This window comes from Pongo abelii, chromosome 15, assembly GCF_028885655.2.
Source record: "Pongo abelii isolate AG06213 chromosome 15, NHGRI_mPonAbe1-v2.0_pri, whole genome shotgun sequence".
Classification (NCBI taxonomy): domain Eukaryota; kingdom Metazoa; phylum Chordata; class Mammalia; order Primates; family Hominidae; genus Pongo; species Pongo abelii.
The window spans coordinates 97,289,096-97,304,389 of NC_072000.2; the positions used below are offsets into that span (position 1 = coordinate 97,289,096).

The 15,294-nt window shown below is 55.7% G+C and overlaps 1 protein-coding gene across 1 annotated transcript; it reads left to right on the forward strand.

The window, feature by feature from the left end:
• Positions 1 to 2,314: 2,314 nt before the first annotated feature.
• CHGA (chromogranin A) lies at positions 2,315 to 14,520 on the forward strand. Its single transcript, XM_002825045.4, has 8 exons — positions 2,315 to 2,585; positions 3,370 to 3,416; positions 5,769 to 5,862; positions 6,713 to 6,781; positions 8,882 to 8,980; positions 10,409 to 10,855; positions 11,544 to 12,031; positions 14,010 to 14,520. The coding sequence occupies exons 1-8, from the start codon at positions 2,540 to 2,542 to the stop codon at positions 14,091 to 14,093; spliced, it is 1,374 nt and encodes a 457-aa protein (XP_002825091.2). The 5' UTR covers positions 2,315 to 2,539; the 3' UTR covers positions 14,094 to 14,520.
• The last annotated feature ends 774 nt before the right edge of the window (positions 14,521 to 15,294 follow it).

A 15,294-nucleotide genomic window follows, 5' to 3' on the forward strand; every position in this document is an offset into this window, starting at 1 on the left:
CTGGCTTGTGGGGAGCAGCAAGAGGTCCTGGCCAGCTCTGAGCCTACATCTTTCCATGGGGGAGAGAGAGGGCTACTTTTGGGGCCTCTCTCGAAATCAGCATTCTGGAGAGGAGAACATCTGTGAGAATCCTCCCTGGATCCCGGTAGACCAAGCCCTGGCAGGGGCTCTGGTGCCCCTCCCCTTCTGTTCACTAGGTCCAGTGCCTGTGGTGCTCCCAGAGATGCTGGCTGGACAGCTTCTGTCCTCCAGGGAGGCCAGGACACCAGCTCTGCCCCCTGCTCTCCATCCTCCAGGCTAGAACCAGCCACTTTCCTGCAGTCAACATCCCCACAAGATATTGAGAGTGATTTTTTTTTATTGTGATAAAATATCCCTAACATAACATTTACCATCTTAGCCATTTTTAGGGGCACAATTCAGTGGTATTACATCCAGTCATGTTGCTGTGCAGCCATCATCACTATCCATCTCCAGAACTTTTTCATCTTCCCAAACTCTGTACCCATGAAACACTAACTCTCTGTTTCCTCCTCCCGCTCAGCCCCTGGCAACCAGCATCCTATTTCCCATTTCTGTGGTTGTTGTTTGTTTGTTTGTTTGAGACAGAGTTTCACTCTTGTTGCCCAGGCTGGAGTGCAGTGGTGTGATCTCGGCTCACTGCACTTGGCCTCCACCTCTTGGATTCAAGCAATTCTCCTGCCTCAGCGTTCCGAGTAGCTGGGATTACAGGCATGTGCCACCATGCCCAGCTAATTTTGTATTTTTAGTAGAGATGGGGTTTCACCATATTGGTCAGGCTGGTCTCGAACTCCTGACCTCAGGTGATCTGCCCGCCTCAGCCTCCCAAACTGCTGGGATTACAGGCGTAAACCACTGCGCCCAGCTGACCCACCGTATTTAAGTATAGCCCCACCCTCTCTCAGCACAGCTGTCCCCTTCCCTGCTGACAAATTGTGGATGTTACTTCTTCTTCATTGTCTGTCTTCACCATCTAGAATGTAGGGCTTCTTTCTGTTCTGTTTAATGCTGTACCCTCAACTGTGTACTGTTCTAGGATGTTCTAAGCACATAGTAGGTGCTTAACAAAGCAAATATGTAAATGCATGAATGTGGTCATTTCAGTCTCCTTTGAGCTCCCACCAGGTTCTCATTTAGGGACAGGCGTGAGCACAGGTGTGCGGAAGGAAGTATTAGCAGAAAACAGCAGCAGCAGATGGAGAGGGGTGGGCAGGAGGGAGGGGCTCTGGACGATGCCAGCCAGATCCGAGGTTCCCTGTGACAGTGGGGTCAGGTGGCAAAGAGCTTCCAACATGGCCCTCAGGGTGAGAGTAGCAACGTGGCTGGAGCATCAGGGGCCCCAGAAATAAGGGAAGCCAACCAGGAAGCTGACCTTTTACACAAAATATCCAGGTTTTGAGAATGCTCAGGAAGAGGTGAGAGCTGTTCTCAAATTCAGATGGGCTGCCAGTGGCAAGAAGGTGATGCTAAGGGGTTGCACTAGGGCTAATTGGTAGGTGTTGCAAGGACTCCTATTTTGGCGGATGTAATAAGAACTGGCCCCCACTCCTCCCTCTACCTAACAAGAGGTGTCCAACCGTGGCTTAAGCTTCCTGGTGAAAGTGAGCCCCTGGTTCCCGTGTGTATGCAGCGCCCAGGATTCACTCACCCATGGCTTGAACCTTCAATGGATACATTCAACAGTTACCTGTCAAGTGCGTTTCCTCTGTGGCAGATTGTGTGGCGCTCAGCACTGTGAAAGTAATGATGACTAAACATTATTCAAATAAATACACGTTCAACAACAAAGTGTGAAGGCACAAAACTAGCTTGCCAGAGAGAAGCCTCACTCAGACAGGGGATCGGAGGCCCCTCTAGAGCCTCCTAGATACTGGAGAGAGCCATAAGTGATGGGCATGCCTCCAACCTGTGAGACCGGGAGAGCACACCCCAGGCAGGGGGCACTTCGGGAAAATAGCACGGGATGCTAGGGCTGCCAGGGACCTCAGTACACATGGAAGAAGGCAAGGTCCGGAGATCGGAGTGACTTGCCCAGGGACACACGGCAAATCGGTGGAATCGTCGAGGGGTGGAGGATCAGCCACAGCCCCCCGCCTCCCATGCCACCTCTTGGAAACCAGATACCCGCTTCGCGGCCAAGACCCACCAGCTCCGAGGGGCGGAGGCCAGAGGTAGCGAGGGGTGAGGTTAGAGGTGGGGGCGAGCGGGGGCTGGACCCCTGGGGAGTGGGGAAAGGGGGAGGGGGCGGCACCGCTGACGTCATTTCCGGGGTCGGGGTATATAAGCGGGGCGCGAGGGCGCTGCTGCTGCCGCCGTTCCTTCCACTGCAGTGCTCGAGCCCCGTGCAGGGGAGCTTGCGGGAGGATCGACCGACAGACGGACGCACGCCGAGGCACTGCGCCCCCAGCCCCGCGCCGGTGCCACCGCAGCCCGACCCCGGCCGCCGGTCCAGCCGCCCCTCTCCGGGTGCCTAGGTGCCCGGCCCCACACCGCCAGCTGCTCGGCGCCCGGGTCCGCCATGCGCTCCGCCGCTGTCCTGGCGCTTCTGCTCTGCGCCGGGCAAGGTGAGCGAGCGCGGGGAGCTCGCGGGAGAGGGTTCCGGGCGCCCCTGCCCACCTTGAGGTCCGGGCACCGCGCGGCGCCCCGCACCCCTCTACACCTCCCTTCGGGCGCGGCGAGTTTTCAGCACCGCGGACAGCGCCTCCGCCTCCCGCCTGACCCTGCAGTGTGGCCTCCGCCTGGGACCCACAAGACACTTGGGCCTGACTCCCAACCCCGCGGGGCAAGTCCCCCTTGTGCCCACCCCTTGTCTGGGCTTGGCGCCTCGGTTGCATCAGGGCCAGTGCCGGTTGCGCGGCCAAGGTCACTGCGGGGAGGTGGGAGCTTGGCTGCTCGCACCCCTCCACCCCTCTTCCCCTTTCATCTCACTCTCCCCACCTTTCTGCCCTTGACTTCTACTTCTCCATATCATCCTTCACAATCCCCCTCCTCCATCTCTTCCCCCTCGCCTCTGGGGTCTGTCTCTCCCCTTCATCTGTCTCCCACCCCTGTCCCACTGTGCAGCCCTTGGCCTTGTTTTGATGGCGCTCCCCGCTCCAAAGCACACCCGCTCCAGAGCAAGAGTTTCCCAAGGGGGAGGGGGAGGACCTCTCAGTGCAGACTCTGGGGACCACCCCGCTGTGGGCAGCAACCGGGGAAGGGAAACAAAATCAGCCCTAGCCTCTCTTTTTGGTGGGGGCAGTTTTGAGGGGTGGCATTGGGTTAACGGGCCCCAGTGAGCCCGGTCAGGGAGGACTGGCCTCCACTTGGAGCAGAGCAGTGACCCCAGCACTCTCTTCTTCTTCCCAGTCACTGCGCTCCCTGTGAACAGCCCTATGAATAAAGGGGATACCGAGGTAAGAAGGGGTGCTGGGGATGAGGGGTAGGAGGCTCCAGTGGACACTTCACAGCCAGTTCTTGGGCAGCTGCAAGAGTAAGTTCGGCATAAAGCCAAGAGCCAGCACTGCGGCTGCTGAGCCTGGGGACAGCTTGCAAAAGAAGATATCAAAGATTGCTTGCTTTCCCGGCTGTCCTGCTGTGGGGACTTCCCCAGCTTCCTCTGAGCTGCACGTGCAGCGGAAGAGGCCTGCATCTTACCTGCTGGGCCGAGGTGCCTGGCCTCAGGCTGTCTTGAACACTCTGAATCCAGTAGGCCCCCCAGGGGCTGGTGGGGGTGGCTTCTCTGTAGTTGTGGTTGTCTACAGACCTGTAAAAATGGCCTTTGCCTGCCTGGCTCTGGCCTCCCCCCTTTGCTCTTTCTTTCTCCCTGAAAGGCTCTGCCAGCAACAACCCACACCCAGCAGGCTCTCCAGCCCTGGCTGTCCCAAAGGAAAACATCTTGATCATGGCTCCTGCACCCACGGTCCCACCAATAGGGGCTAGTCGTGGAGGTCACCCAGGAAAGGGCCTTAGGAGACACTGGTAGGGGTTTCTCTGGCAGCAAGAGACACGCCACACTGGGTGTGTACTTGGAATTCATTCATGGCTGAGCTGGGGCTGTTTTTTCCAGGCTCTAGTGCTCATCCAAATCTCTGACTTGAGGGTCAGAGAAATTTCTACTCCCCATCTTCCCAGAAACTATTTTCTTCCACTAGACACCACAGTTAAAATCCAAACTGTCCAAGAGATTCCAACCTCAGTTTGCTCAATTATATTTCCCATGTTTTAGTTGCAGATAGGACAGAATTTAAACCTCTACCACTCATTCTAGCTGTGTGACCTTGGGAAAATTCCTTAATTTCTCTGAGCTCTGCCTTTTTCTCCTTTTCCTTGAGGGGAGGTGTAAAGAGTAGGAATCATGGATGTGAATTGCCTAGCACATAATAGGTCCTCAGTAAATGGGCACTGTTATTCCTAGAGCTGCCTTCTTGATCTCCCCCTCCCTCTCCAGACCCTCTACCCAATTCCTGCCTCCCAGAAAATGCCCTCACAAACAGGTGGTTATCTGATATTCCCATGCAAGGTCCGGGGTTGCAGGGAGATACATGGTACAGGCTGCTGGGCTCTCCTTGCTAGATCCCTTATGGGAGACACCGTGGTCACCATATTATACCCAGCAGCCTGTGGTCAGGGGCACCAGAGCAGCTGGTTAAGACCTGAAGATTCTATATGAGGTTGTTGTGACTACATGCATTATAGAGCACTTGCCAGTTTGCCATCTTGGATCCTTGGACCGGTTGCCTTGGCATCCCGTAGACACAGCCTCCCACTCCCTCACTCCCTGCCGGTGTTGCCTGATGCCTGTCTGACACCTCCTGCTCTCTACTCAGCTCTAGGCTGTGGAAGCAGGGCTGGAGTTGTGAACCCCTCCCTGGGCGTGCTGACACTCCATGCTTGAGAGAGTGTTTTTCCATCTGTACCTTATTACCCTGGGAGAGCAGTTGGGAAGGTATTCTCACTCCCATTTTACAAATGAGGACACTGAGGCTCAGAGAGGTTAAGTCACTTCTCCAAGATCACATAGCTAGGATGCCACATTACAGTGGGCACCATCATCAAAGATCACTCATTTATCAGATGCCTAATTATCTACAGCACCTTTGTGAGCACAGGATAAGACTTTCAGAGGCGTGGCTGTGGTTGACCTGGGATATGCTCCCAGGTGTAGTCACTGTGTGCTCACATGCTGCCCAGGGATTCATCCATCCCATGGTGAACATGGAGTAAGAATATGAAGCTGTGACTCCTTGCATGCGAGAACACCATGGGTGTTGGGAGACAGTAACCTACAACCTATTTCCAAACAGGGTAGAGCCAGGGAACATCTTTGTCTCCTCTGGGCAGTCCAGAAGGACTTCCTGGAGAAGCTGACCTTTGGGCATCTTCACAATCAGAGCACTTTTGTAAGACATCATTTTAGTGCCCAGAAGCAGTTTTCTCATGTTTAGAGAAATAGCACTTGGGGATGAGAAGGTACCAGGTACCATTCCCTACACCCCATTCTCACCATGATCCACCTTGGAGGGGAACCTGCTAGCCATGTGGTTGGAGTGGTTGACACATGGTACGCACTGTGTAAGGGTTTTCTATTATCATTGCTATCACTGTCTGGCCAAGAAAGCAGAGCTGTGTCCCTGAGCCAGGGATCATGGACTCCCAAAGACAAAAGGAAATACCCTTTGTCCTCACTAGAAATTCACCCTAGAGCCTCCAGGGAATGAGCCCCATGCTCAAACCAGCTCCAACCTGCCCCTGCACTGTGTTCCCAGGTGATGAAATGCATCGTTGAGGTCATCTCCGACACACTTTCCAAGCCCAGCCCCATGCCTGTCAGCCAGGAATGTTTTGAGACACTCCGAGGAGGTATGAGCTGGAGGCTAGGGGTGAGGGCTGCTGCCTGCTGGGCTGGGAGGCTAGGACATGGGTGTGTGGCTTTTGGTGGAATTAATGATTTAACTCAACAGTCACTGACTGAGTGCCCGTCATGTCCAGGTACTGCACTAGGGTCCAAGGTGTATAGACAGTTGAAGGGGTTGTAGCCCAGGTACTTACAGACTGGCAGAGGGGATGCATATGAACACAGTTAACTAGAACTCTGGGCAAAATAAAACTAGGGCTGGAACAGCAAGCCCCCAGACTGTGAGCTCCCTATGGACAAAGATTTTGTGTGCTGTATCCCAGTGCCTAGAACAGCCTCTGGCCTCTGCAGACATCCTCTACATGTGTGATGAATAAAGGAATGTTATGGGTGGACAGGAGAAGGATGAAATTTTCCAGGCAACCAGTCAAGTTTTTACAAACTGCTGGATAGAGCCAGCAGCATTTCAGTTGGGCTTTAAAAGAAACATTGGAAACCAATGGGTGGAAAAATGAAGACAGGGTTGTCCAGGTGTGGTAGACAGTGTGAGTGCAGGCATGGAGATGGGAACCTGTTGTATTTAAAGAGACCCCACTCATCCTCAGGGGTTGCCACCCTTTGGCTGAGGTCTGGGTGCTGGGGTAGTGGCTGACTTCTCTGATGTAGTAGGAAACTGACACACACCTTGGAAAGGAGGTAATTTCAAACGTGTTATCTGAAGACCCAATCTTGCTGCCACCACCCTGGTTTTGAGTTTCCAGAGTAAATTCCTTGTGCTCAGCTGAAAATATTGATGGTAATCTCTTTCTCGGCTGTTCTCTGGAAACCACCCATGATGACTCTTCTTCATTGCAGATGAACGGATCCTTTCCATTCTGAGACATCAGAATTTACTGAAGGAGCTCCAAGACCTCGCTCTTCAAGGTATTTTCCAGCCACTGCACATGACTCTGGGTAAATTCCAGTAACTGAGAGTCAGAAAATCTGGTGGAAGGTTCAGCAAGTTCCTCTCTGGGACTGTCATTTCCTTTTAATTAAAAAGCGGAAAAGCAGGATCCGCTGTGACACCCGGCTCAATCTGTTACTGATATTGTTAAAGAAATCAAGGCCCAGAGAGGTTGAGTGACTTGTCCAAGGTCACATAGTGAATAGAGACACGCCAGGTGCAGCTTCCCTAAAACCCACGGCCTCTGCAGTTCAGTCATTTTAGGAAATAACTTTATGAAGTAGCGAGCCACTCGTCACTGATGATATTCAAACCAAGCCTGGACAGGTTACTGGAGTGGAGGGTTAAGCTGCCATCATCTCACAGTTAGCCTCTATGCCCAGCCCCCCAGCTCCTTCCAGGCTTGATGCAAAGCATGGCCCTAGCCTTGCAAATCAGGAAACCTGAGTTTGGCCCTGCACCTGCCCCGGCTGACTCCCTGTGGGAAGTGGCTGTTTCCACCAGGGCGGGACCACTGGTGGTGTTGTGTCTCTCCATGAGAACAGGGCATTATAGCATGAATCCAGCATCTGCTTCCCAACGAAGCGAGAGTGTTTTTCAGGGCTGGGCTTGTGTCTGGGGTAGGGTGGGGGTATGAAGGCTGCTCTGGCTCCAGGATGGGCCCCACTCTGAGGCCTTTGGGGCAAACCAGGCCATGTGTGAGAACAGAGAGGGCTTTGGGGAGGAGGCATGTAAACACAGCCACATCAGTAGGATTCCTATGGCCCTTTCCAAGCTAACACACTGTTCTTCCTCCCACTCATGAGCCAGCTTGGGCAGCAAGCACCCACCTCCTACTGTTGTTGGAGGGGGCAGGGAGTGCTGGGCACAGCTGGGACTATTATTACCTGGATAGTTATGTCATCATCAGTGACCTTGGACTAGTGTTTTTTTTTTTTTTAACTAAGCATTAAATATTTTATTACAATATGATAACTTTAAAATTAAATATTGAATGACTAACTGATTACATTTAAATAATTAAATAGACTGTCAACAGAGACTATTATAGGAGAATGTGTCCTCAAACATCTGTATTCACATGCACGTGTGTATCCCGTATAAGCAGTATCCAATATACGTATATGTGACTGTGTTCCATTAACAGATTCCTGGATGTATTTCTGTCCATCCATCTATACGTCCACTCCCTCTTGGGCTCCCATAACATCTTCTGTGTGCCTCTGTCTTAGCATTTACCACACAGCAACCCTGTTTTCTAGACAAGCACCCAACTCTTGGAGAGCCCAAGTTGCCCAAGGAGCTAGGAAATAGCCAGAAGGGGACTGGAACCCATGTTGCCTGAGGCCAGGGCTGGGCATGCTCCCTGGCCCACAGCTGCCCCGGAAAGCCCATTGTTGGGGAAGAAATGGGCTGGGCTAGCTGAGGGGCCAACATCAGGAATAAGGCACAGGTGTGGGGACAGTCAGAGGAGGCAGCAGCGGCGGAGGGAGAGGGGTCTCTGGGTCATGGCTGCAGGCGCCAACCCTGGGCTCAGATATAGGCACAGGGTTTGGCCTTCTCCCCGGGCCTGGACTCAGTGTCCAAGGGTAGCAGAGCTTGCCTGAATCAAGAGCTGTCACCATTACCACCTGCTGCAGGGTTCCTGGAGCTACCAGCCGGGTCCTGAGGGGTTCCCCACCCCCAACTCCTGCCCAGCCAGGTCCTGAGGCGTTCCCCTCCCCCAACTCCTGCCCAGCCAGGTCCTGAGGGGTTCCCCACCCCCAACTCCTGCCCCTGGGATCCTTGCTCCATTTGAGGCTTTCTTGCTGTGTGAGGCCACAGCACGCTTGCTTTGGCCTCCGGGGGAGAAGCTGAATCTGGCGAGGCAGTGTAGCTGCCTGAGGGCCCAGCTGAGAGAGGTGAGGGATGCCAACCCTTCACCGCTCCCCAAGCTCACATCCCATCAGTATCTCATTGGGCAGGCCCTGAACATGATGTGCCCAGCTTACAGATGGGGAAATGGAGGTCTTCACTCTTATAGACAAATATGCCAGGGCTGGACCCAATGGGACTTTTCCCTCCTTTTCTCATACCAGGTGCCAAGGAGAGGGCACATCAGCAGAAGAAACACAGCGGTTTTGAAGATGAACTCTCGGAGGTTCTTGAGAACCAGAGCAGCCAGACTGAGCTGAAAGGTCTGTCCCAGCCAGTCTGGCCGGAGGTGGGGAAGGGAGGGTAGCAATGGGAACAGTGGCTAGATGGACCCAGGGTTCCAATGAGTCGGGAGCCCCACCCATAATCCCTTATTTCCCTCTCTCTACAAATGGGGAAACTGCTGCCCAGAGAGACTAGGTCCCTTGCCAAGGTGAGTGGCATGACCAGGGGTTTCGATCTGGTCCTGCCTCACACCAAAGCCCTTGCTCGGTCCTGTCTGCTCAGAAGAGGGGCTGACACTCTAGGGCAGGAGGTCTCTGGCATGGCAGGTGGACAGCTTCAACTCTGGGTCTACCCAGTGGCCACTGTAGCAGAGCCCCCGCCCCCAGTGCCTGTCCTCCTGGGATGCTGGGGCCTCAGAATAGCCAGGATGCAGGAGGACCACAGACAGAGTAGGTGGTGAAACGTGAAATGAACCCAGATCATCTTTCTTGAAACCAAAGAGCTTCTTGGAGTCTAAGAGGTCATGCCTTAGGTCAGTGTGACACTCTGAGCCACCCTCCCTTCCTGGGGAGAGCCACAAACTGGCCCCGTGACGCTTCTGCTCTTCATGTAGAAGATGGGCCGGTAAGGCCGGTGTCCAGGAGCTGGATCCCAGTGTCTCCCGTCTGGGGCTGAGAGAAAAGCCCTCAAGTGAAGCCCAGGTGCCCTCACTTTGGTTGAAGCTTTAATGAGGCAGGCAGCCACGTGTCAGTGCAAAGAGATCCCGAACTTGGCATTTGGAGGCGGGTTCCAGGCTCAGCTCTGCGGCCCGCAAACTGCGTGAGATGGACAGCTCATCTTACCTTTCTGCAGATCATTTTGGGTTTCTGTGAAATAGGCATGGGAGCACCTTTCACCAGAATCCTGGTGAAGCTCGGATGGTGGAATGTACTTGGGAGCACTTTGTTCAGTGGTGATCATTCTAATGACGGGAGGAATTTTTACTTGTTCAAAGGCTGTCTTTAAGGCAGCCACAATAAAATACCTTTTAATGAAACCCTAAAATATTACAGAATTGAGCCCTTTCACAGGATGCTGAAGACAGAGAAGCCCCATATGGAGGGGAGAATGAAGTTGCAGTCATGGTGCCTCTTACACAGAGAGGTTAAGCAACTTGCCCAAGATCACACAGCTGACATTAATTTTCAGTTCAGGCTTTATCTCCTGGATTAATTCTTAAGGTCTGGTTTTTTGTTTTTTGTTCTTTGAATAATAACCTGTTTTAAAAGTCAGGATTAAAAAGAAACAAATCCAGCTGTGCTCAGATCAAGCCTGGACATGGACAGAGGGGTAACCCTAATCGTTGTCTTGGGCTAGGCTCGCTGGAAGCCAAGAAACATAATGAGTAAGGTCTGAAATTAGCCTATGGGGAGGCCCCACACGTGGCCCGGTCCTCAGGGCCTGACTTGGCTGTGCTGTGTCTGCAGAGGCGGTGGAAGAGCCATCCTCCAAGGATGCTATGGAGAAAAGAGAGGATTCCAAGGAGGCAGAGAAAAGTGGTGAAGCCACAGACGGAGCCAGGCCCCAGGCCCTCCCGGAGCCCAGGCAGGAGTCCAAGACTGAGGGGAACAATCAGGCCCCCGGGGAGGAAGAGGAGGAGGAGGCCACCAACACCCACCCTCCAGCCAGCCTCCCCAGCCAGAAATACCCAGGCCCACAGGCCGAGGGGGACAGTGAGGGCCTCTCTCAGGGTCTGGTGGACAGAGAGAAGGGCCTGAGTGCAGAGCCAGGGTGGCAGGCAAAGAGAGAAGAGGAGGAGGAGGAGGAGGAGGAGGCCGAGGCTGGAGAGGAGGCTGTTCCCGAGGAAGAAGGCCCCACTGTAGCGCTGAAGCCCCACCCGAGCCTTGGCTACAAGGAGATCCGGAAAGGCGAGAGTACGTATGATGGCAGAGACCTCAACCAATGCATCTGGGAGAGGGGGACGGGTGGGAGGAGAGCCTTCTCCATAACCTCATTCCACCTTCATAACAACCCTGAAAAGTAGGTATTAGCTCCATTTCCCAGATGGACAAATGAGGCTCAGAGAGGTTAAGTAATTTGCCCAAGGTCACACAGCTAATTTGTAGTAAAAGCTGAGGTTCTACTCCAGATTTATCTGACTCCAAAACCATGCAGTTCCCATTATTCCACATAGCCTGCCCCCACCAACCCTGGAAGCTAGGGGTGGGTGGTGGGTGGGCTGGCTTTGGGAACAGAGACCATGGCAGGAGGGCACAGGCTGATCTGGGAACAGTGTCAGCTTCAACTAGGGTTTAGGAGAGGCCCTGGCTCCTGCTGCGGGCCTGTCAGGGTCTTTCCTCACTCTCCAGCTGCTGGGCTTCTGGGGTGAGGATGAGGGGAAGAGGGAGGCTCCAGCTAACCCACCGCTCTGAGCTGAGAGGGTCTTGCAAAGCCGGGCATCAAGAAGGTTTTTCCTGCTAAGTGTCATCACTGTGGAGAGGCTGGGCTGGGCCCTGAGAGCCGAGGTCTGTGGCCGCAGCAGAGGCCCCCGGGGAGTGGCAGAGGCTGGGAAAATGGTGGTCCCCCACCCATTCTCCTGCTCTTGCCCACCACCTGCTCCAGGTCGGTCGGAGGCTCTGGCTGTGGATGGAGCTGGGAAGCCTGGGGCTGAGGAGGCTCAGGCCCCCGAAGGGAAGGGAGAGCAGGAGCACTCCCGGCAGAAAGAGGAGGAGGAAGAGATGGCGGTGGCCCCACAAGGCCTCTTCCGGGGTGGGAAGAGCGGGGAGCTGGAGCAGGAGCAGGAGGAGGAGCGGCTCTCCAAGGAGTGGGAGGACTCCAAACGCTGGAGCAAGATGGACCAGCTGGCCAAGGAGCTGACGGCTGAGAAGCGGCTGGAGGGGCAGGAGGAGGAGGAGGAGAACCCCGACAGTTCCATGAAGCTCCCCTTCCGGGCCCGGGCCTACAGCTTCAGGGGCCCTGGGCTGCAGCTGCGACGAGGCTGGAGGCCATCCTCCCGGGAGGACAGCCTTGAGGCGGGCCTGCCCCTCCAGGTCCGAGGCTACCCGGAGGAGAAGAAAGAGGAGGAGGGCAGCGCCAACCGCAGACCAGAGGTTGGTATGGGGCAGGAGCCAGCTCTGTGCCGGGCCGCCGAGAGTGGGCCCAGCAGGGGCAGCCGCACCCAGACACACTGCCCCTGCCCCACTGAGGGGACAGGGCCCCCCGCCGGAGTCTGGGGATGGAGAGATGCTCAAACCGGGGGCTCTCAGGGCGGGAGAACGCCCCAGCTCACAGGGGGCACCCAGCAAAGCTGGCTGGGAGACGGGAGGAGCTCAGGTCAGCCTGTGGCAGTGGGGGAGGCGCTGAGTGGGGACGTTGTCCCGAAGGCAGTAGGGAGCCTTGCAGGTCATGCCCTGGAAAAACCATGCGGTGGGTCTGACCATGTCCCCTCCTGGCCCCCAGGCAGCCCAGGCACAGCCTCCTCCCAGGCTCAGGCCCTGCATCTGGCCCATGAGGGTAACGGGGCAGGGCAGGAGCAGGGCCAAGGGACCTCTTGCCTGTGGGGAGCGGGTGGGAGCCACACGGATGTGAGCCAGAAGACCTGGGCTCTGCCTCCTCCTGGCTGCGTGGACTTGGGCGGGTCACTCCCCTCCTCTGAGCCTCTTCAGTTCCCCCATTTATGAAGTAGGGGTAAGGAGTCTCCTCTGCCCACGTCATTACCATGATTGGAACACACAAGGGCTTTGAAAACCAGGGCCCCTGGGGAAGATGAATGGGGCATGGGGACACAGCCCACAGGAGCAGGGTGGGAGTTGGGGTCCCTGGCAGGTAGGCGGCTGGGATACCTGGTTCAAGCCTAGTGTCCAGGTGGGAACTCAGGCTCTGTGGGAAGGATGACACCTGTCCGCAGCCCTGACCCCAAGGCTCTTCTCTGCCCACCTAGAAGAGGGTGTGGCCCCTTCATTGGGCCCCCGACCCCCTCTCTGGGCCTGGCAGTCTGAGAGAAAGAAGGCTCCATGTTGGCAGCTGTAGCGGGAGAGGGCATCTGCCCATGTGCCTGGGAGCCCAGGGCGAGGGGCTGAGGACAAAGCTGGAGAGAATGGGGACCCAGAGGTGCCACCAGCTTCCTTTCTCCACAAGCAGAGGGAGCTCTGCACCGCAGGGCAGAGAAACCCCTGAGGCATATGGAGAGGATGGGGTGGGGGCCTCCTCAACACAGCCCAAGGGTCTTCTTAGAAACCCCAGCCTCACAGAACACCTGCCCCAGGGCCTCCTCCAAGACTAAGGGGCTGTAGAGTCTATTTCCACAGCCTGCAATGTCGGGGTCCCTGAGCCAGGATGCCCTCGGCAGCCTCAAATCTGGCAGTGACCCCGGGAAAATGACCCCTCCCAGGTCAAAGGAGGCAGCCTTCCCTGCGCTCCTGCTCTGAGTCTTGAGGGTATGCTCTTGTGGGTGTCCAAGTTCTGAGGCCTGGAAGCTTCTGGAGACTGGGGCATAGAACAGGGCTCAGAGGAGGGCTCCCTGCTTTCCTAAACTTGGGCAGCCAGAGCTTGGGATCCTCTCACAATCAGGACCAGGGATCAAAGCCCAGCCCTAGGCAGGCCGATGTGGGGCAGCTCCCCCAGCATGTAGCCCTGCCTCAGGCCCCACATTCCCCTCAGGTGGAAAGGCTGCAGAAGACAGACCCGGAAGCCCCAGGCTGTCCTCACCCTGGGTCCTGGCAACCATGGGCTAGGCCAAGGGAAGGGGGCTCTTCAGGGCACTGTAAGCTTTGTTTTCCACATGCCCTGAAAGAACAGACTCCCACCTGTCTGGAACCATTTGAGAGGAAGTGGGGCCTGGATAAGAGGCCACCAAGAGCAGTGTGGGGACAGGGCCCCCGGCATCAGCCACCTTCTTGTGCATAATGATCCCGAGAGCAGTACAGTAGGCTCATTATCACTGTCTCCATGAGGGATGAGGCCCCTGAGTCTCAGAGAGGCAAAGTCACCTGTCCGAGGCCACACAGCTAACCCAGCGCCTTTCTGGCTTACCGTGCCTTCCATGCCACTGGCCAGGCTGGCCAGAGTGACCCCCAATGTCTCTCCTAGGACCAGGAGCTGGAGAGCCTGTCGGCCATCGAGGCGGAGCTGGAGAAAGTAGCCCACCAGCTGCAGGCGCTGCGGCGGGGCTGAGACACCGCCTGGCAGGGCTGGCCCCAGGGCACCCTGTGGTCCTGGCTCTGCTGTCCCCTTGGCAGGTCCTGGCCAGACAGCCCGGATGCTGCTTCCGGTAGGGAGGCAGCCTCCAGCCTGCCCAAGCCCAGGCCACCCTGTCGCCCCCCGCGCGCCTTGTCTCTTACTCCTGACTCCTACCTGCCCTGGAACGTCCTCTGCAGGGCAGCCCCACAACTTTAAACATTGACGATTCCTTCTCTGAACACAGGCAGCTTTCTAGAAGTTTCCCTTCCTCCATCCTACCCACTGGGCACAACTGCAATAACTCCTGACCTTTTGGTGAAAGCTGAGAACTCCTGACTGTAACATATTCTGTATGAGATTTATCTAAAGAAAAATAAATCTGTTCTGGGCTCTTTCCTCTGAATTTTTTCCCCTCTCAACTTAGAGTGGAGTGGGATGCACTGGATTTGGGCGAAGGGACAAAGGGAGGTTCAGTCCTCCTGGGGACCTCCTTTCTGGGCCACTTCCTGACTGTGGATTCTTGAGCAAGTGAATTTGTTAGCTCTGAGCCTCAGTGTCCTCATCTGTGAAACGGGAATGCTGACCTGCCTCAAAGAGTGTGTGTAGGGATTAAAGCACACTCGCTGAGGGCCTCCAGGTTCCTTCCTCTCCCCGTCCCCAGCCACACCTGAGCTGGGCCATGCAGAAGCAGCGCCAGGTGGGGACACGCGCTCTGCTTCCTGAGCCCAGGTCGCCCCTGCCTGATGGTCCGGCTGTCCAGTCACCTGTGGTGCTGGGTGGAGGCCCTGACAGCCCCAGTCTAGTGCCTGTCGCAGGACACAGGCATCAGACTTGAGCCTCTGAGCGGCAGGGCCCCCTTGGCATAACCACTTATTAGGCCCTGCTATGACTTCTGGCCTAGGAAGAAGGCATAGGAATGTGGGGCATCTGAAGATCTCGTGTATGTAACGCTTCACTAGAGCACGGGCTGCTCTTAGTCCCAGTTTTGTGAATGAGGAAACTGAGGCAGAGAAAGTGAAATGACTCACCCAAGTCACAGGCAGGGATGATGCTCAGAACCCTGAAGCATGGGGACTGTGAGGACTACACAGTCAGGACCCGTGTGTACTGGCTGAATATCAGGGCCCATCATTCAGTCACTCGTCAAATATTTGTGCATGGCTGCTATGGGCCTGGTAGGCCTGAGCATGGCTGA

What these genes read in the sequence shown, in the direction of transcription:
- CHGA (XM_002825045.4), top strand. Translation starts at nt 2,540, where the DNA reads ATGCGCTCCGCCGCTGTCCTGGCGCTTCTGCTCTGCGCCGGGCAAG. An exon ending in TTTTGAGACACTCCGAGGAG is followed by an intron (nt 5,863 to 6,712) that starts GTATGAGCTGGA and finishes TCTTCATTGCAG; the next exon opens with ATGAACGGATCCTTTCCATT. An exon ending in CCAAGACCTCGCTCTTCAAG is followed by an intron (nt 6,782 to 8,881) that starts GTATTTTCCAGC and finishes TTCTCATACCAG; the next exon opens with GTGCCAAGGAGAGGGCACAT.